Source organism: Enhydra lutris, unplaced genomic scaffold (genome assembly GCF_002288905.1).
Source record: "Enhydra lutris kenyoni isolate GAN:26980312 unplaced genomic scaffold, ASM228890v2 scaffoldscaffold26, whole genome shotgun sequence".
Lineage (NCBI taxonomy): Eukaryota > Metazoa > Chordata > Mammalia > Carnivora > Mustelidae > Enhydra > Enhydra lutris.
The window spans coordinates 6,998,143-7,020,116 of NW_019154110.1; the positions used below are offsets into that span (position 1 = coordinate 6,998,143).

At 36.7% G+C, this 21,974-nt stretch overlaps 1 protein-coding gene across 8 annotated transcripts; it reads left to right on the forward strand.

Moving 5' to 3' along the window:
* Positions 1 to 224: 224 nt before the first annotated feature.
* Positions 225 to 19,775, forward strand: LOC111151255 (zinc finger protein 207). 8 transcript variants are annotated; one of them, XM_022509120.1, is made up of 13 exons: positions 225 to 433; positions 1,927 to 2,053; positions 6,570 to 6,708; positions 8,070 to 8,240; positions 8,372 to 8,447; positions 8,966 to 9,013; positions 10,095 to 10,165; positions 12,888 to 13,045; positions 14,220 to 14,312; positions 15,322 to 15,564; positions 16,159 to 16,318; positions 16,478 to 16,661; positions 19,757 to 19,775. In XM_022509120.1, exons 1-12 carry the CDS (start codon positions 393 to 395, stop codon positions 16,636 to 16,638), a joined length of 1,488 nt encoding a protein of 495 aa, XP_022364828.1. In that variant the 5' UTR covers positions 225 to 392; the 3' UTR covers positions 16,639 to 16,661; positions 19,757 to 19,775. The 8 variants fall into 8 exon arrangements, with proteins under 8 accessions (XP_022364828.1, XP_022364827.1, XP_022364829.1 ...); XM_022509119.1 differs by lacking the exon at positions 19,757 to 19,775 and adding an exon at positions 16,879 to 17,328; XM_022509121.1 differs by lacking the exon at positions 19,757 to 19,775 and having other exon boundaries at positions 225 to 432; positions 1,926 to 2,053; positions 8,073 to 8,240; positions 16,478 to 17,328.
* The last annotated feature ends 2,199 nt before the right edge of the window (positions 19,776 to 21,974 follow it).

Below are 21,974 nucleotides of genomic sequence, written 5' to 3' on the forward strand. Positions count from 1 at the left end.
CAGTTTCCCCCCCCAACCCCCACTCCTTCAATTACGAGTGTCTCAGCGTACCTCCGTAACCAGCTCTCTTACAAAAGAAACCGGAGGGATCAGCAAACACAAGCAAGGATGGCCGGGACAGCTTAAACGGACAAGATGGCGGCTGCACCTCAGCCGCCACGAGTCTCCACCCACTCAGGGAGGAGGACTGCGTCATGTGACTCTACCCTGCCTGGCACCGCCTCCGGCCGCAGTGCCTGACGGGAGCAGAGCGGCGAACGAGGGCGTCGGCCATTTTGTGTCTGTTTCCTGTGGGACGCGGTGGTGGCCGTTGGGTCGGGAGAGTGAGAGGTATTTGCCTCGTTTTTCCTGCTTGTTTTTTCCCCCTTATACTTTGTCGGTAGAGCGCGGTTATGGGTCGCAAGAAGAAGAAGCAGCTGAAGCCGTGGTGCTGATATCCTTTACCGGTTTGAAGTCGAGGCCGAGCGGGGGCGCCGGTTGGCGGTGACTGGAACTGGGAGGCCTTGCTCTGGCCTGTGGCGGAGAGTGTCTGGGATCTAGGCCTCGAGGTGGGTGGCTGGATGGCCCGGAGCCGGATTTGGGAATACCTCGCAGAAAATGAAGTTTCTAGGGCGACAGGCTCCCTGGCAGTTGGGGGTCGTGGGACTCCGTGACTCAGGAGGTTCTTGATTTGGTGCGCTCGTGGACCCAACCGCTGGGAGGCGGCTTGGACCCCTCCACCAAGGACAGTGTTCCCTAAGGCTGTTCGGCCACACTCCGTTGTTTTGGTGACGATTCAACAAAGGGACTTTCTTCGAGTATAATACGCCGATTGAGTCTATGGAAGATTAGGGGAGAGCTTCGGAGTCTCTCACCCACTTTTCCCGTTTTATTGTAGATTCGATGGCTTAGTAAAGGCTTGTGTTCGTCAACCCCGGTTTCGAAACCCCCCCCCTCCTTTTTTTTTTTGACCGGGGTTGGGGGAAATAGTTTCCGCGTCTCACCCACTGGCGCCTTAATCTTCAAGAAGCGTTCTCTTAGAGGGTGGAGTTTCTTTTCGTCTGTTACCTGGCTTTGTAAGTCTTAAAAAAAAAAAAAAAAAAGAAAAAGCTTCCCATTGCTTACTAAAACGTGGCGTCTTTTTAAATACTTTTTCCGGAAGCGCTAATACACTTTACGATGAAATTGGTTTTACTTACTGTTCTGTACTAAAAAACGATCTGTTACAGAATTGCGTTTATTTCCATGCTAGTTGGAAGATGGTCACTAATTTTTTTCAATGTGCTTTTAGGAAAATCTGACGAGTGAGATAAAAATTCTCAGTCTTATTAATGTGATTTGTGAGTTTAAATACACTCTATGGCAACATAAATTTATAAGGAGTTGCAAACAACTTTATGGATTGTTCATAGGGATATGTTCTTATTCGTTATGAGCTTATTTTTGGATCTAAATATTCTCAAATTCCAGGTATTAGGTAGATTTTTAATATTTCAGTTATTTTTGTTCGTCTATTTAATGATTTCTATTTTGAAATTCGGTCTCGACATAAACTTGGGTTTTTTTTTTTTTTTTACATTGAACTGTCCAGTCCACAGTGTGCATTTCAAATGTTGAAATAATGAAGAAAAAAGTCAGTTTCACTTAAATCTCTTTTAAATGCAAGAATTTGACAAAACTATGTTGCTGATTACTGAGATGTGTTCATTTAGAGATGGTGGAGAGAGATTATGGATTTCTGGGAAACTTAAAAGAGTAGAAGTACATGGCAAGATAATTCCTAATTACATAGTAAATACCAGAAACAACTTTGTATAAATGACATTTTTGGTTTTAGCTGTTTTTACATTTTAATATTCTTCCTCCTGTTCTCTAATGTATGACAGATTTTTTTTTATAAGCAGCGTCAATATTATGCTGGATTTGTACCTTAACAACATTGATCAGGTATTGTAATAGAGATTTTGATGATGAGAAGATTCTTATACAACACCAAAAAGCAAAACATTTTAAATGCCATATATGTCATAAGAAGTTGTACACAGGACCTGGCTTAGCTATTCATTGCATGCAGGTAAGGATTTTTTTTTTCCCCCTAATTTAATTTTTACCCCCTTGTTTAAACCATGTGAAAAAATTTTTTGAATTTCTCTTTGCCAGCTGTAGGGTTTTGTTTATTGCAAAAGATCAGATGTGGTTAGTCAGCTTTAAAAAAATACTGTTTTTAGCCATTAAGAAGATAAATAATTGTGTTTTTTCAATGTTTAAAGAAAATTTATGTTGCTAATGTTTATTTTTGAATTATTGATAGTATTTCTTATCCTAGGTTAGATTGGTGACAAATTGAGGTCCCCAAGTATCTGCTCTGTACTTGGGTTAGAGAACAAGGATCAGTGATTTCAATTCTGTGGTCAGTCTGACCAGTTCTAATCCTATGAGAATTAACACATAATTAGCTACCATTACTCACTGCCCTTGAAAGATTTGTTATAATCTGTTGCCTGAGGATAGGCTTACTTCTGTTATTCCCTGGACCTCTTTTGGAATGGTAACGTTGTGTTTCATTCGATAATTTTTGGGTTTCTTGAGTTTTTTCACTGCTAGGTAGGGAAAGCTTTGCAATTTATATTTTTAAAGATCTAGTAAGTGCCTTTATGTCTTATTCAACGTTATTTCTTCTACTTTTGCCAATCCTAGAGCTGCCTGAATTTTTGCCTAATTGGACCCTAGAGAGATGAGAGATGAGCAAATCCTTATTCATTGGAAACTACTGTTGGTAGGAGGCAGGGAGGTAAATTAAAATAAGATGTTGTTTCCCCAAGTTTAAAAATAAGTTTATAAAAGAAAATAAGTTTATATAGATCTTTTCCACTCCAATTATATAACTATAACAATAATTTAATATTCATTCAAAAATATTTTAGATCCTGCTACATGCTAGACCCATAGTTTTCCACTGTGGCAATCACTAGTTACATGTGGCTACTTAAAAGACGCTTAGGGGCACCTGGCTGGCCCAGTTGGTTAAGCACCTGCCTTTGCTCAGGTCATGATCCCCAGGGTCCTGGGATTTCAGTCTCGCATTGGGCTCCCTGCTCAGTGGTGAGCCTGCTGCTCCTCCCCCTGCTTTCTTGCTCTCTCTCTCTGAAATAAGTCTTTTTTTTTAAAGGGGTAATTTAAAAATTAAAAAATTTAATATGTCAGTCATGTTATAGCCACATTTCCAGTGCTCAGTCACATGGGGCTGGTGGATGACTATTGTATTGGGTAGTTTCGATACAGAATATTACTATTTCTCACAAAAAGTTCCTATGAGAGGGTATTGTGTTAGTGTTTTAGGCACTAAGTATACAGCTGTGAAGAAAAAGTCACCATTGTGGAGTTTAGATTCGTGTTGTGGAAGAAAATAAACTGTAAATACTTAGTTTTTCAGTGATAAGTGATAGAGAAGGCTAAAACTAGGTAGGAGGTTGTAGGGAGGGCCACAAGATGGGAAAAGGCCTGGATGAGTAACTGACATCTGAACAGAGATCTGAAAGGAAGTGAAAGAGCCATGGAACAGCGAATGAAAGACCCTCACATATAGGAGCATCCTTCTATATTGAAGGAAGAAGGAAAGAGTAGCAATGTTCTTTATATAGGAGGGCTTATGTAGGCCATTTTCTTCAATTCTGAATGAAATGGGAGGTTTGAGTAGAGGGAGAGCATGCTGATGCACTTTCTTTTTTCTTTCTTTCTTTCTTTCTTTCTTTCTTTTTTTTTTTTTTAAAGAATTGTCCTGGCCAGTAGACTTGAGATTAGACAGGCTGCAGAGTGCACTTAGGGTGACTAGAGTATTCCAGGCAAGAGGTGAGGGTGACAGAGAACAAGAATTTGCTGGTGGATTTGATGCAGAGTATAATAAAGTGAGGAGTTACAGATGATCTGAAGGCATTTGGTCTGTGAGATACCATATACTGAGATGTAGAAAGCTGTCAGAAGAATAGGCTTAGAGATGAGGATATCAGGTTGGTGTTAGGTTAATTTTGAGAAGGTCTGTTGAATATCCAGATGGAGATGTCCTATAAGGAGTTGTGTCTGCAATCCTGGAGTTCAGAGAGGTGGGAGCTGGAGATAGAAGTTTGGAAGGATACCGTGCAAGGACAGCTATTTTATTTAACTCATTATACTAGATGTCCTTTTTCCTTAGGGAGTGGAATATAGATAAAAAGGTGCAAGTACTCCACCTTAGGCCACCCAGCATTTAAAGGTTGGAAGGTTAAACTATTCAGGGACATTGAAAGGGTAGGAAATCCAAGAAAATAGTGTCCTGAAAACCAAATGAAATGTTTCAAGGATTAAGTTATTTAACTGAGTCAAATGCTGGTGGTAGGTCAAGGAAGAAGAGGATTGAGATTAAATGATTTCCTAGAACGATGAGGATGAAAGCTTGATTGGAATGCTTTCAAAAGAAAATAAGGAAGTAGAGGCACTCTTTGAAGAGTTGTACTATACAAGAGCAGAAAAATGGAATGGAACTAGAAAGAGATTAGTTGAGAAATTATTTCAGTAACATTTTTAATGGACTAAGTGCTTCTATTTTTGTAGTCCTAGTGTAGTTGCGTAGCAACCTGTGAGATAGGCATGGCAGTTAAATCAGATACAGCCTCCCAATTTTATAGGTGGTAAACCTAAGACATTAATAATTTAGGTGGTTCACATCAGTGCTTTCTCTTGTCTTTTCAGCCAAGACCATACCAACTTCTAGGCAAGATTTTAAGAAATTTAATTCTGGCTGGGATATTGTGAGGTAGTTAGGTAAATCATGTTCTTTTCCTTTCTTTCCAAAAGCTTTTGAAATGTTTATTCTTGGCCTTATCATTTAGAAGTAGAACAAAGACTAGTTACTGTGTATGTGAATGTAATTTTTATTTTTTTTTTGGAAAACATGAATTAATTCATCTGCATTTGTCAAGAATAGTAACATTCCAAAAAACTTAGAAAATGGTGATTAAGTTGCTTGTTGAGTAGCTTTATTCGTGGATCTTTTTTTTTTTTTTTAAAGATTTTTATTTATTTGACAGACAGATCACAAGTAGGCAGAGAGGCAGGCAGGCAGAGAGAGAGAGGAGGAGAAGGAGGCAGGCTCCCTGCTGAGCAGAGAGTCTGATGTGAGGCTCGATCCCAGGATCCTGAGATCATGACCTGAGCCGAAGGCAAAGGCTTTAACCACTGAGCCACCCAGGCGCCCCATTCGTGGATCTTTTAATCACAGTGAGGAACAGTGGTTAAAAATTTATAAAAAATTACAATTTTTGAATTTGATTTGCATGTCGCTGTTTAAAGTCTTTGAGATACATATCTGAGAAGAAAATAGTTTCCTTGGGGCACCTGGGTGGCTCAGTGGGTTAAAGCCTCTGCTTTTGGCTCGGGTCATGGTCCCAGGGTCCTGGGATCGAGCCCCGAATCTGGCTCCCTGCTCAGCGGGGACCCTGCTTTCTCCTCTCTCTCTGCCTCTCTGCCTACTTGTGACCTCTGTCTGTTAAATAAAAAAATAAAATCTTAAAAAAAAAAAATACTTAGTTTCCTTTAATTACCTTTCTATTCTTACATGAAAGTGTCTTGGGAGGAAAGAAAAATTGAGTATGGACAAGTATGTCCAAGTCATAATTAACCTAAATCAGTGATTCTCAAGCTTGAGCATGCCTCAGAATCACCTGGAGGGCTTGTTAAAGCACACATTGCTAGCCTTACCCAGGAGTTTCTGATGGGGTAGAGAGTATACTGAGAATTTGTGTTTCTGATAAGTTTTCAGGTGATGCTGATAGTCTGGGCAAGAATACTTTGACATTTTTTAGCCTGAGTGAATGCAAGTGGCTGAAGAAACTGAGACTGACAGGAATTTTACCATATTGGCAAGAGAGATCCATGTTTGAGGGTTGGAAACATCTGTTCTAGCAAAAACCATACTGGAAAAAAATTGTAGATTTCCAGTGTTTTATAATAGCACTTCCTCCTCTTTGTGATCTACCAAATAAGTTTAGGATAATGACGGGATCATTGCTGTGCAGTGTTAATTGTCTCAGGTAACTCCTTAGGGGTAATGCTAACTGTAAATGTCACTTTTATAATTCGTGACTACAGGCTTGTCTCAAGATCCATTCTTGGAAATTTTAATTCTTGATAAAAGAGGACTGTTTCCTATAAGTTTTATTTGTCAGACTTGAAACTTCTCTGATTTGAGTGGAATTACTAGTTCATTGCTGATACTTCAAGCAAGCAAGATTACATAGTAAGCTTAAATTAATATTTATTGAGTCCTTACTATGTTAGACATCCTGCCAAGTGATAATTTATATTCATTGTGTTTTATTTAATTCTAAAAATGATCCTAGGTGTTAGGTACTATGGGTGGAGTAATCTTAAATGATTTGCCTAATCCACATACCTAGTTAGTGAGCAGCAAAACAGGATTGAGTCCAGGTAGTCTCACTATAGAGCCAGTTATGCTTAACCATTATACTGAGTGTTCTCTAAGTAATTTCAGATTACTCTTAAAGGACTTTATGAGGCACTTTAGTCTATCTAATGGAAGTTTGTTTTAATGTTAGGTGCATAAAGAGACAATAGATGCTGTACCAAATGCAATACCTGGGAGAACAGACATCGAATTGGAAATATATGGTATGGAAGGTATTCCAGAAAAAGACATGGATGAAAGAAGACGACTTCTTGAACAGAAAACACAAGGTAAATGCTAAGATCTTTGCTTTTTCTTAATTGAGCTTCACTAATGAGAGTATTAATAATTTGACGTACAGAATTAATAGTGGTTGTTAGATTTATTCAAAACTCCAATTTTGAGTTTTATTATGTCTTAATGTTAGAAATTGTGTATTTGATTTGTATATATATGATTACAGGTGGAATTAGCAAGTGTTGAGATTTTTGAAAACAAAGGTTGCTTGTTACGATTTGATTGTATAACTACTAATAGTAAAATATTTTTTTAGTGCTGTTATTTGTCTTGGAATTTGTGATCATTATCCAGATAGTGGAAGTTATTAACCACCTATGAAATTTCTTTATTTTTAAGATTTTATTTATTGTGAGAGATCACGTTCAGGCAAGGGGAGGGGCAGAGGGGAAGAGAGAGGGACTCTCAAGCAGACTCTGTGTTAACCACCCTGGCTTGATCTCAACAATCCTGAGATTGTCACCTGAGCTGAAACTAAGAGTTGGATGCTTACTTGATTGAGCTACACAGTCACCTCTTTTATTTTATGTCTTTAAGGTTTACCATTTATTTTTGAGAGGGAGAGAGAGAGTGAGCAAAGCTGGTGGGGAGCAGAGGAAGAGAGAATCTCAAGATGAGTCTTCACTGGGTGGGGAGCCTACACTTGGGGCTCAGTCCCAGGACCCCGGGATCATGACCTCAGCTGAAAGAGTCAGACACTCAGTTGAGCGAGCCATCATGCGGGAGCTCCATTGAGTTTTTTCATTTGCTTGTTTTTATTAAGTAAGCTCTACACCTGATGTGGAGCTTGATTGCAAGACCCCAAGTTCTAGAGTCACATATTCTACTTACAGGTGCCAGCCAGGTGCCCTGAAACTTTTGTTTTGAGAAGCATCGAGAAGAGGTCAGACCTCTTTGTTAGAGTTTATCTTTATGGATGGAATAGAAAGTAATTTTTTTAAATAAAGCTGACTTAGGAAAAATACTTTTACCTGTCATAGAATAGGGAAAGTATGTTAACCTTCTTATTTAATGTAGATTGGAAACAAATTTGAAGAGTAAAAACAGTATTGTGATTTTCTTTTTGTAAGAAAAATCTCATGAGCTAATTGGATTGAAATAATTATTATTATTTTTAAAAGATATTTTTTGAGAGACAGCAAGCAGGAGGGGCAGAGGGAGAAGCGGACTTCCTGCTGAGCAGGAAGCCGGATGCGGGACCTTGGGATTATGACCTGAGCTAAAGGCAGACTCTTAATGGACCAAGCCACCCAGCTGCCCTGAAATTATTTTTTTTAATGTTGAATGTCAGACATGCTGAGTTTTTCTTTTTTTTTTTTACTTTATGGGAAAAACTAATTAAAACTTTTTTTAGCAGAGAGTCAGAAAAAGAAGCAACAAGACGATTCTGATGAATATGATGATGATGACTCTGCAGCTTCAACTTCATTTCAGCCACAGCCTGTTCAACCTCAACAAGGCTATATCCCTCCAATGGCACAGCCAGGACTGCCACCAGTTCCGGGAGCCCCAGGAATGCCTCCAGGTATTACATAAGGTTTTTTAAAATTAACATTTTAAGGACTTTATTGATGTGATGTAGAAGTATTAAAATCTTTCTCTTACCACTTTAATATTTGTGATTTTTTTTTTTGTTGTTGAAATTCTTATTTATAGGCATACCTCCATTAATGCCAGGTGTTCCTCCTCTGATGCCAGGAATGCCACCAGTTATGCCAGGCATGCCACCTGGGTAAGAGAACTTTTAATTGACTTGTGGGCTTGTGCCTAGTAATGATCTTTTTCAGCTTGGGTGTTAAATGAATTATAAAATGTTACTTTGCTCCCCTCCGCCCCCCTTGCCCCCCCGCTAAAAGGTATGGGCTCCATAAATACTAAACTTGTCAAATAAAGGGGTCTACCAATCAATTAAAGGAATATAAATTTGCCTCTGAAGAGAATAGATTTTTGGGTTTTAGGATGTCTGTAGGCAGCCATCTGCTTCAATTGCATCTGATGTAATTAAAGTAGTTGGTTGTAGATTTGTGTTTCTAAGATTCAGAACTGTCCATGACACTTTGTAGTTGTGACAAGAAGCAAACTCTGTAAATTATTTTATTTGTCAAATCATCAAGAACTAAAATGAATATGAGGTGCTCGTGCCTATCACTTTTACTTAAATATTGTTGGATGTGAGAGGTATACAATACACTTTCCCACTGTATTTTGAAAATCACAGTTAGATTTTGATTTTGTCATACATTTTCACAGATTGCATCATCAGAGAAAATACACCCAGTCATTTTGCGGTGAAAACATGTAAGCATCTCATTCATAATGTAATTCAGGAGGTATCATAATGTCATTTTTTTTATGTGTTTAATGGTATCTATTCAATTGACTTCAGAAATTTTCTAACCTTCCTAAAACTTCTAAAATGTGCAAGCTGGTTGACACAGGTCTCTTAATGGAGGGAAATAAAACATCTGTGAGGAAATTGTAATAGACCCATATAAAAAGCATTTTTTAAATGCAGCTCTTTTTCCCCAAACTGCTAAAGTAATGGAATTTAAATTGTTAAAAAAAAAAAAATAGTTGTTAGTTAAGAAAGAATAGATACTCTTTTCCAAAATTACATGCTTTGTTATTATGGAAGTAATTCAGTTTTTTTATAATGAAATCTGTATATAGAAGTTTACCTTTTGATAAAGTTCTCATTTAAGAATTCACAAACTTGGAACTGTTTTAAGTGAATTGAATATTGATATGTGAAGGTGAGCTCTTTTAGGGGAAAGAAAATAAATATGGGTTATGTTTTTAAGTCATGGTTTACTGTTAGGTAGCTATTACAAATAGAAATTAGACAATTGTGTGAGTTTACTTTTGATTCTTTTTAATTTTGGTGGTAGTGTTTGTTTTTTTTAACCCTCCAAAAGAAAAAAAAAATCTTTACTCCACAGTGTACATTCAGTATTTTCCTTTTGAAAAATCTGATGACTCCAAAATAATTTTTTTTAATTTACATTTTGTATGGATATTTTCAAGTGAGACAAAAGGTGATTTTGATTTCCAATTACACATATTTTAGATGAGGCCTCTTTTATATATTAAGGAAGGTATAGTTGTTCTTAGTGACTTTACGTATGAAAATGATTTGTCAGCAAAGACTGATTTTTTTTTTCCTTATTTTACTGGCAAACCCAAGAATTTGCTGGGTTTTAGAGGGTTTATTTTGATAGAATTGTTTCAGTGTTGTGTATTCTTTCAGCTTGATTTATTTCAGTATTAAAGGTCAAATTCGAGTCTTTTATCTGTTGTTTCAGGCTTTAGCCAAAATATTTTCTAATGGTTTATACTATTAATTAACTTGGTTTGTTTCTTGAAATTTGCTTTCTAATAGAATGATGCCAATGGGTGGAATGATGCCACCTGGACCAGGAATACCACCTCTGATGCCTGGTATGCCGCCAGGTATGAAACGTAGATGGTTACCTTTTAATATGATTGGCATGCTTTATTCTTACCTTTTTTGAAGAATAGGTTTGTGGATTTTAGTGCAGTTGTAATTTATAATTACCATAGTTTGCTGAGTTCACTTTGAAATTACTTGGAGAAGTGTTGGAATGGACCATGGCGGTTTTTTGAGTCTTGAAATGGATAATACACAGGTTTCAAAGCAGTCAAAATGAGTCACAGAACCTTTGCACCAAAGCTCATATACCTAAGATGTGTTGAATTTGTGGGTTTGTTGTTGTTTTAAAGATTTTATTTATTCATTTGAGAGAGAGAGCATATAAGCAGGGGGAGTAGCAGAGGGAGAGGGAGAAGTGGGCTCCCTGCCAAGCAGAGAGCCTGATGTGGGGCTCGATCCCAAGACCTTGGGATCATGACCCAAGCTGAAGGCAGATGCTTAACTGACTGAGCCACCCTGGCGCCCTGAGGGGTAGTATTTGTTAGGAATATTTTAGATGAATAATGGAGACTTTTGGCAAGTAATGGAGAAACCCGTCATGCCATATTTAAAAAATGTAGTCATTTATTGTCTCACTCAACAGAAAGAAAAGTGGTGGTTTCAGTGGCTGGTGATACCAAGAACCCATGTGTTTTTAAATATTCTTCTTTGCTAACCTTAGCTTTTTTCCCTCATACACATCACTCAGTTGTTACAACTCAGACAAGAAAGGGTGTCAACAGCAAAGGGTTGTCTTTTTTTTCATTAAGGAGCAAAGTAGGGGCGACTGGGTGACTCAGTCGTTAAGGGTCTTACTTGAGCTCAGGTCAGGATCAAGCGCCGTATCGGGCTCCCTGCTCAGCTGGAAGCCTGCTCCTTCCTCTCCCTCTCCCACTCCCTCTACTTGTGTTCCCTCTCTTGCTGTCTCTCTCTGTCAAATAAATAAAATCTTAAAAAAAAAAAAAAAGAGCAAAGTGATTTTCCCACAAACTTCCTAGCGTCCTATTGTTCACCAGAAACAGGTCTAATGGACCCTCCAGCTCCAAGGGAGTCTAAAAAAAAAAAAAACCCCTATGACTTTATAGCCTACAATGTGGGGAATGGAATTTGGTTAGCCAAAGTAGGTATGCCATAGAAGCCTTCATAGGCTTTCTCAGTTGATTTCTTTGCTTTTTATATGTAATTCTAGCAAGTTTGGTTTGCAGTCCACAGCAGCTTTATTGATGGTTGTAAAAGGAACAGGAAAAATACGGCAGCAGCAAAATTTGCATCATTGCCAGTGCAACCATTAATTTATAGACCGTAGTTCCACATATGTTATTTCTGAGATATTTTAGGCAAAGTTATGTTGAGGAAGTTCGAAGAATGCACTTGTGATGGATTTTAGGAAATTTTATTTCTCTTTTTTTTTTTTTTTTAAGATTTTATTTATTTATTTGACATAGATCACAAGTAGACAGAGAGGCAGGTGCAGAGAGAAGAGGAAAGGAGGCTCCCCGCCGAGCAAAGAGCCTGATGTGGGGCTCGACCCCCGGACCCTGGGATCATGACCTGAGTTGAAGGCAGAGGCTTTAACCCACTGAGCCATCCAGGTGCCCCAGGAAATTTTATTTCAAGTGCTTAAAGGAGAGGCGCCTGGCTGGCTCAGTCAGTAGAGCATGCAACCAATCTTTGATCTCAAGTTTTAAGCTTGAGCCCTGAATTGGCTGTAGAGCTTACTTAAGAAAAATAAAATCTTTAAAGTGTTTTCAGGGTAACTTAGTTTTCTGGGAAAATTTTTGTGAGTATGTGACCTATCAGTGTTTTTACGGTAATTTGAATTTGAGTTCAGAGAGCATCCAGCTGTTGGATGATTGCAGTAATTCTTTTTTGTGTTTCAAAAAGTTAGCCAAATCAGTAATATTAGTAAGCTTAATTGCTACTTTCTGCATATATAGAATCTCCAGTACTCTTTTACTTCCTGAAGTTCTGAAATACCCAAAGAAATAGAAAGGTTGAGGCAAATGCCTAGGTTACTCAAGACTTCATTGAATTGACCAGTTTTTCAGTAACTTTGTAGTAGAGAAGCTTTATTTATTTTTATTTTTCAAGATTTTATTGATTTGGAGGAGAGGGAGAAGGAAACCCTCTCTTGAGCGGGGAGCCTGATGTGGGGCTCGATTTCAGGACCCTGAGATCAGGGGCTGAGCTGAAGGCAGATACTCAACTGACCAAGCCACCCAGGCGCCCCTTGATTTTATTTTTTATTTTTTTAGAGAGACCACATGAGTGGGGGATTGTAGAGGGAGAGGGAGAGAGAGTCTCAAGCAGGCTCCCCACCCAGCACAGAGCTTGATATGGGACTTGATCCCATGATCTGAACCGCAATAAGAGTCAAGAGGCCCAACCAACTGAGCCACCTAGGCGCCCCTAGAAGCTTTTTTTTTTTTTTTTTTTTTTTAAAGATATTTTATTTATTTACTTGACACAGAGAGAGATCACAATCACAAGTAGGCAGAGAGGCAGACAGAGAGGGGGAAGCAGACTCCCCACTGAGCAGAGAGCGTGATTTGGGGCTCGATCCCAGGACCCTGGGATCATGACCTGAGCCAAAGTCAGAGGCTTAACCCACTGAGCCACCCAGGCAACCCCCCTCCCCAAGCATTTTTAATATGGTATATCTTAACAGAGTTTTGGGAAAAAAATTTTTCTGAACTTAAATGTTTTGACATGCCCTGTCTTTCCAACATTTCTTCTCTGTAGGTATGCCCCCTCCTGTTCCCCGTCCTGGAATTCCTCCAATGACTCAAGCACAGGCTGTTTCAGCTCCAGGCATTCTTAATAGACCACCTGCACCAACAGCAACAGTTCCTGCTCCACAGCCTCCAGTTACTAAGCCTCTTTTCCCCAGTGCTGGGCAGGTAAGGTGAAATTCCTGAAAAGGAGTGCACTTAGATTTAAAGGTAAAGTGTAGAAATTTATAGAAATTCTTGAAATTGTCATTAGGTTTGTTTTTTGTTTCTAATTTTTTAAATATAATTTATTAAATACAGAGAAGTCTCCTATTCTCTTCCATGTTTGCACACATTGACTAGAGCCAGATAATGTAGTATGCTAATTTTTTCATAGCTTGTGAACTCTGGTTATTCTTAGCTTTAGATAGAAATGAAAGCTTTAATTTCTGGGTACTTAAATACATGATAATGTTTAGAGGTCCTCTTATGTCCTCTTGAACTATGAGTGGAATGAAACCAAAGTCAAAGGAGAAAATCCTAAGACCTTAGCAAATCATTTGTTGGACTCTTAGAACAGTGAGAAACGACAATGCTACACTTTTGCAGGAAGGGCATCATTTGACCTAGTTAGACTTAATCTTTTCCACTGAACTTGTGTTTTTTTTAGAACTCAGAAACTAAAGATGCTTTTGTTTTTTTTTTTTTAATATATATTTACATATATATAGAGAGAATGTGTGTAATGGTGGTTACTTTCTCTGTTTTTTTCCTAGTTATATTCAAAGTTAAATAGATGTATTTAATTGATTCAGAATTAAGATCAGGATGTGTGTTATTTTTTCACTTTAACATTATCCCATAGAGGTTTTTTCCCTCAATTTTTTCCTGTTTATAGTTGTGAAAATAAAAGCTTTACTTTTAAAGTCCCCTGTAAGCATATATCTTGTGTTTTTGAGGTGGGTGGGGATTTTATTTACTGAGAGATGTCAAGCTTTTGGCAAAAATCTTGTGGAGTCATTGATAGAGAATTGGATTGAAGTGTCAGTAGTAATGCATTTTTATTCTCGATTGAAGGTATCATTTTTCAAAATCACAGTGCAAAAACACATCCCAGTTTTAGAAAAGAAACTGGTTAACTAGGTTTATTGGTGTAGAGTTTAAAAAAATTTTTTTTGAGGCTCATACTGTCACTTTGTTTATTGTAAATGCATTAACTGCCTGCCTCTTGAAATAAGTCAGATTTGATTGCATTATATTTTGCATTTATAAAAATGCAATCTATACTAAAAGTCTACCACATGGCTTATTTTCACCCATTTGTTTGGAGACTTTTCATTGTTTCCTTTCTTTTATGCTACAGATGGGGACACCTGTAACAAGCTCAAGTACAGCTTCATCCAATTCAGAAAGTCTGTCTGCATCTTCTAAAGCTCTGTTTCCTAGCACAGCACAAGTACGCAGGAAGTTGCAGTTTAAAATTGTTAAATGGCTTTATAAACTTAACCCTTTGGACCCTACTTTAAAACTAAATCTTTCCCCCCCGCAAAATATACTGTTTAATTTTTTTAAAGTTAATGGTATAAAAATCAATGGTATTTGAAAATTTGAACTCATACTAATAGAAAAAAATGTACTCCCAAACTCCTATGGTTCTAAAGGGTTAAAAGCATGTAAGCAGTAAATGCGTTATAGTAGCCACTGGTTTTAGCCTGATGCATGATTAAGCTTTTTTGATTTATGCTATTTAATCTAATGCATCACATACAATGTAAGGAAATATAGTACTCTGCATTTGGTTCTAAAGTTGGCCTAGTGTTCATGTTTCAGATGTTTGGAATTATGAAAAGTAACACATTTATTACCGGTAACTTTATGCTTAAAAGATCCTACTAAGCCCTTTTGTCCATGGTAATCACCTAGCCATGGTTAATTGGGAAGACACTGTATTATCTGTGTAAAGAGATCTCTGAAGGGACATCTTTAATGTGTCACCACTGATACTGTTTATGCTCTGCTTAGTAGCTAAAATTTATCCAAACATTTGTATTTTGTAATTTACTTTTTTTTTTTGAGGTGCTTAGTAGATTGATTGAACAACTAATTTAGAATAGTTAGAGTAGAACACGATATTCCAATACAATGTAGTTCATCAGTTTGAAATAAATTCAAAGCTTTGTAAAGCAAGTAAATTTTGGTGATAAAGGTAGATAATATCTTTGAAGTTATATGCAATCTTGTTTCCACTGCTGAGTTTTGGATGTGACTTTTGACTCCAGGGTCTTTTGATATTCTTACATATTATCTTCATTTTTTGTGGTGTTTTAATTATGTTAACTTTGTTTTAATTTCATTTAAAGTTTGGTCCTTTATTGAATGTTAGTATCTCACTTTTAGGTTAAGTATAATAGATATATTCAGTTTTGGGTTTTGAAGTTTGCTTAATGAAAGATTGTGTTTTCCAGGCTCAGGCAGCTGTCCAAGGACCTGTTGGTACAGATTTCAAGCCCTTAAATAGTACCCCTGCAACAACTACAGAACCCCCAAAGCCTACATTCCCTGCTTATACACAGTCTACAGCTTCAACGACTAGTACAACAAATAGCACTGCAGCTAAACCAGCGGCTTCAATAACAAGTAAGCCTGCTACACTTACGACAACCAGTGCAACCAGTAAGTTGATCCACCCAGATGAGGATATATCACTGGTAAGTTTTTCACGGGTTTTTACTGGCATAGTTTGAATACCGTTGTAGTAACATTTCCTCTTAAAGTATTAATTTGTACACCAGTGGTTTTGTAATCTGATCTAATGCTTACTGTGTGGTTTTCATTCCGGCTTTTAAGAACCACAAAATAAAGTGAATATTGTGTGTTTTGATCTTAGACACACACTTTTCCCTACACCCAGACTATTTTTAAAAGAAGACAGTAAGTTGGGTTCTTAACTCTCAAAAATCATTTTGGTTACACATAAATTTGTAAGTGATGAAATGGATAAGTGTGAGGTAGGATATACAGATCCTTTAAGCTTATCTACTTTCTTCACTAGAGATTTTCTTACCTAGGCAGTATATAATTCCTGGAAAGTTATTAGCCATTTTTCAAATATAAAAATAGGTGAGGTTTTCTTGAGGTATTGAGATTTAAGCAGTTGGACTGGTTTGTGGAGCAAAAATAATGGTTGGGAAATAAGGGTACATTTTTACAAAGTTACTCTGTAATATTTTGGGTGATTATCTTTTATGATTAATGACTCTCTGTATTCAAATCTTTAACATTGTGATCATATTTATTTGTAGGAAGAGAGAAGGGCACAGTTACCTAAATACCAACGTAATCTTCCTCGACCAGGACAGGCTCCCATTGGTAATCCACCAGTTGGACCTATTGGAGGTATGATGCCACCACAGCCAGGCATCCCACAGCAACAAGGAATGAGACCCCCAATGCCGCCTCATGGTATTTTTTTTACGTTCATTGTGTTTATGTTTATTGTATTTACTTTATTAAGTGGATTTTCTGAGTATACACAAATTTATTTGCAGAATACATTGCATTTAACAGCATAATGCACAGACCAACTCAATCTATTTTTTGTGTTTTAAATCTGTTTTTTAGGTCAGTATGGTGGTCATCATCAAGGCATGCCAGGTTACCTTCCTGGTGCTATGCCACCATATGGGCAGGGACCGCCAATGGTGCCCCCTTACCAAGGTGGGCCTCCTCGACCTCCAATGGGAATGAGACCTCCTGTAATGTCGCAAGGTGGCCGTTACTGATCTTACTTCATCCAGTCTAATAGGTTTGGAGATTAAACCTTTTCTCAACTTGTGCTGTTTATATAGCCAAGCTTCCGTCAATAAGGCTTCATTGTGACTTTAACAAACATTATCTTCCCACATACCAGGAACTATTGGACATTTATTTTACATGGGAAAAATTATTTGGAATAATAAAGCAGGAACTTTTCCTGAAGTTGCAATTTATACTGTATGGCTTCTTTTTCATGTTTCATCTAGGTTTTTAGAAGTGAAGTATAGTAAATTTGGTTCGTTATATTGTGAAGGCGCTGGAATTACATGAACATACCACCTTAATAAAGGCAAGTTCTGTAACCTTACATTGCTATTTGTAAAGTTATGCCTTCACAGCATTTCAGATGCTGTTGGACTTAACGTCCCCAACCTAGCTTGGTGAGGGCTGTAACTGTTCCCGAGACCTGTACATTGGAAGTCTGAATGTATAACAATATTTAATGTATTTAGAGTTCCTCATGTTGCAGGGTTTAAGAAATCTGACCCACCAAGGTCATGTGACTTTTCTGTACTGTTAAACTTCATTGTAATAAAATGAGAGAAAAACTTACGCCTTTTTATTCATAACCCAGCTGTGGACCACTGCCTGAAAGGTTTGTACAGATGCATGCCACAGTAGATGTCCACATAATAAAATTCATAGTTACCAATGCAGTTTTGATATATCATTGGATTCTGTCTTTGAATTGTAGGTTGTTCCTTAGCTGCATGTTTAAACTGGACAATATATATAGAATTGTATGTTAGTGCTTAAGTTGACAGAAAAACTTCGATAAATATGAGTCATTACATAGTGGATATGAAATCTTTATATTGTGTCACCTTTCCATGCCCTTGGTGTCACTACATGTTAGATGTCTTAGATATTTAAAATGTAAACCTTAGTATTTCCTCTTCATTGCTGATGAAGTTTAGAGCCTAGTGCCAGACCCATTCACTTCCTTCTGATCATTTTTGAGACTGCAGTACTGCGTGGACCTCAGAAGCTTTTCAGGTGCAGACTTCTAGAAGCTTAGGTGCATGCAGTAATAGCTTTTTGCTGTTAATGGATTAGAATCTTTTCTAAGTGTAATGCCAGAATAAGTGTACCTCTGTTAGGATGGCTAACAGATGGATTCAAAATTTTATTTTATGTTCCTGGAAAATTACATTATTTCTTTGATTAAGATGACTACCTTCTGTTATTATAAAGCCTAACTGGCTTTCCTGTTAACCTTTTCATTCTTGGAAATTTGAATGTTACTGTGTCCTGTGAAGAAGTTTTCTGTAGAGGCGACACTGCTGTTAGTGTTTTGTGTTGCAAGTCTCCTACAGTAATGGCTCTTGTTAACCTTTTTTTTGGCATCCATTTTTTTAATCTTTATTTTTGCAAGGTACTTTTATGATTAAGTATCAAATGATCTACACAAAGCATGATTATTAATGAACTCAAATTGAGTTTTTCTCAACGTAAAGTTAAGATTTGTAAGAAAATGGTAATTTTTTATAACCTACATGTGAAGGTGTAGATAATTATATGAAATCTGAGTTTCTGTTTCCAAAAAAATGTTTTAATCTTGTAGGAAAACACTGAAAATTTTCAGTCATAAAAGAGTTGGTATTTAAGTGACAAGTAAAAGTCATTCATTCATTGAAACAAAACATTCAAATATTTACAACGCTGAGTGAGTTTTTATTCAGATATTTTGGTCCAGTGAAATGTTTTATAGCTCTTTTCTTGTACCATCGAGGTTCAGAAAACTCCATAGCTTGAAAAGACAACATCTTTGTATCACCAGGAATGCATTTCCTTCTTCCAACAGCTAAGCCCCATACCACTACTCTTTCCCTCACCAAACACCTGCCTGTTCCAGTAGTTTTGGAATTAACTTAGATTTGGCAGCACATTTATCAGACTGCCCAAGAGGAGCCTGTGTAAAAATCTGTAAGGTAGAAATGGCATGATTTAATTTAGAATGATTAAATAGGAAGTGTTTTCCCAAACCAAATGTCTTTAAAGCGTTTCATGTAATGTACAGGTTTATCAACAAAGTACAAATGGGTTAGTGATGTTTCAAAACTTATGCAAAGCTTTATTTACATTTAATGCAAAGATAACTGATATTTTATATCAAGGCTTATTTTCTGAAGTCTGAAGGGAAAAAAATTACTTTCAAATAAGTTGTAGAATTTCAATTTTAATTAAAAGTTAATCCAAAGTGTTAATGCATAACACTTAAGCGTACTGTCTCCTGTGTTGTGTTAGATATGGCCCAGGTGGTGCCCATTTGGTATATTTAAAGTGTAATTTGTGCATGCATCAGCATAGTTAAGCTTCTAGAAAATACGTTTTACCTAACTGCTTCTGGGGTCCATAGTGTGGTTAAATCATGAGTACAACAAATCATGTTGAGATAATAAACTCTTACTTTGACTTATGCTTCCTTAAAGTAATAGATGGAGTTGAGTTGAAGTAAACTTCCATTTGCCCTCACAGAAGACATCCTTTAGGACTTGCTATATTCAGGCAGGCATTGTGATTGCCATAATTTAGGAAGTTGTAAAATTAATGGGATTGCCAGCTTTGGCTCTCCCTTAGTCCACTCCTATGTTACCTTTTTAAAACGAAACAAAAAAACTAAACTGACGTTTTGTCTGGCACTAGTTTCTATTGTGTATAGATTTTACCTAATGTATGACAGAACAACAGCAGCAGGTGAGGATCAACTTTTGAGTGGCTGCTGGAATTACTGTTTAATTTGAATACTTGTATTTTAGTAATAATTGCACCCATTTACCATTAGGAATGGGGAAAATACTCCTAGTGTACTACTATTCCACTGATCAAGTTACATATTCAGCTTAAACTCAGCTTAATTGAACTTAGTTATTTGGGGGGGGGAGATCCCCAACAAAAATAAGTATGGGTTCAGAGTGGAATTACAGCAGACAGTAGTTTTGTTTTTTTTTTTTTTTTTAAGAAAAGAAAAAAAGCTCTTTTTTTCCTTTGCTTGCTTGATCACTGGGATTTTTTTTTTAATGCATGTCTTTTAAATTAATTGGGTAATGTTTTTCTAAAATTAAAATTTTCTTCTTCCTATAGCCCTGCCATAGGACAGGCTGAGGCTGAGTCTCAGTGTTGCCCTGTTCAGTCTGAGGCAAGTGGGATTTATTTTATTCCTTATAGGGGCTTTCACAGCTTTATGGCTGTTGGATATTTATGTCCCCAAACTTGCAGCAAGTTTGGTGAAGGCCCCTAAATTTAATTAAACTTAGGATTTTTATACTCTTTTGGCAGAGAAGGCTCTATATTAATATTCACGTTTGACTGTGGTGTTAATAAACATAAAAGTATTTGATATATGTAATTTTATGTAATTTACTTTGTGTTAACAGCCTCAGTAAAGCTGGTATTGCTATATTGCTCTTTATTAGTAAATTGACAAAATTTGACGTTCTTGATTTGGAGGCATGAAATGTTTTGTTCAAATTTTCCACTTTCACTTTTAGGAAAAAGTTACTGGTCATTTTCTCTTCAAACTATTAAATTTAACGTCATGGATAAGTTTGATCATTGGAAATGCTACAGGACACTGAAATCTGCATTCTTAATCCCAAAGTTATGCATTGAACATTAAGGTTGAAGGGTCATGTGGAAATGCTTGTGATTTTTAATATTTTCAAACTTCACCACATTAGAGCAAATGTTAATGTAGAGCCCTTGTGAAGAGTGGGAAGATGGTGTGTGTGTGGTATGTATGCATATACACTACACATTTGATTAGATAAAGGGGATAATAGAAGAGTTTGAGTATTACAAACCTGTCAGTATGGATAGATTCCTAATTTTCAGGTAGCCAGACTGAAGTTGAATCATGGTAAACTTAGTACATTGAACTGTTGTTTTGGAACTTTTTTGAGGTTTGTTTTCAACCTTACTGAGCAATATTTTATGCAATATGCACACATGAAAAGTATCCACATTTGATTCCAACTAAAATTTGCTTTTATTTGGTGAGAAACGTTATGTGTGTATGTTTTGAAGAGTAAAGAAGGAAATGGAACAGAGGCCAAAACATAAACCTGGATGACTTTTGTTTCTTTCTGTGTTTAAGTAACACATCTGTTCTATTCAGATTGCATTTTCTTTTGAACAGTAACAACATACAGTACAGTGTTTAGCTAACCTGGGATTGTTTTCATATGGTTTTAATTCTTGGAAGCATAAGGAAGTACACATTAAATGAATTCCAAATTTTCACCTGTGCAATTAGAACATAAGATTTTCTCTGTAACTGAATCATGGAAAAAAGATTTTAGTGTTTGAAAAAAATTTTGTCACAACAAAAGAATACATTTATAAACTGGTAATTACACCTCTTAAGTCTCCTTAATTGGAGATGTTTTCTGTTGCACCCACCATCCCCCAGTATAGTGAAGCTGCTTGTCCTAATTCTAATGGTAATAGTTGAAAAAATTGAAATAGGCTCTTACATACTTGACTGCTGGGGGTTGGAGGGATTTTCTAAGGGTGGCATAATTTGTTGAAGTTAATTTTCTTGATATCTCTGAAGTAGAATGATTTTGAGAATTACATAACTGTCAGGTGTCTGTTACTTCCACTGATAAATGTTTCATTTGGTAAATGTTGAACTAGCTACTTTACAGAGATAAAATTTTGTTTTGAGTAAACTGTTACTTGGTCTGGGTAGGGGATAAAAAGAATTTAAAATATAAAAATTTTGTATAAATCAGGTATGTCTTTTTAAAGAGGCAGTATTTACCTGCCTAATAGTAAGTTTTGTATGTTATTCCAAAACACGGTCGTTTTTCTCTTACTGTAACTTTTTACGGAGAACTCTTCTAAAAGGAGGGATTGAGTTATAAGATTATTGACTCTAAGGCAGTTTTGTAAGTAAACATTCCCCCTAGTTACCCTTCTGCTTGCTGTCTCATCACTTGAATATTAGTGAAGGTTACTTTTTTTGTTTTTTTAACACTTTCTCAGTATTTTGTTTTCCGTCATCTGAATCATTTTAATTAATGACTTTTTGTTTTTCTAACACAGAAATCCTCTCACTTCTGTGTGATATGTCTTGGCAAAATGAGAAACAGTTACTTGAATGGTGTTGTATATAGTGTTGTGCACATAGTGATTATTCATAATTTTGTGATTAATGTTGAATTTTCAGAACAATACTTTTAATATCTTCCTGTTAGGCATTCCCTGTTATGGGATCTAAATCACACTAACTTGTAGGAAATGGGGAATGTGGGACTTGAGTTTGAGCTCCCTAATTCTTAAAATATCTCCAACTTTT

Coding starts and splice junctions, on each gene's coding strand:
- LOC111151255 (XM_022509120.1), top strand. CDS start 393: ATGGGTCGCAAGAAGAAGAAGCAGCTGAAGCCGTGGTGCTG. Junction 8,241..8,371: donor AGCCCCAGGAATGCCTCCAG/GTATTACATAAG, acceptor TCTTATTTATAG/GCATACCTCCATTAATGCCA. Junction 9,014..10,094: donor TCATTTTGCGGTGAAAACAT/GTAAGCATCTCA, acceptor GCTTTCTAATAG/AATGATGCCAATGGGTGGAA.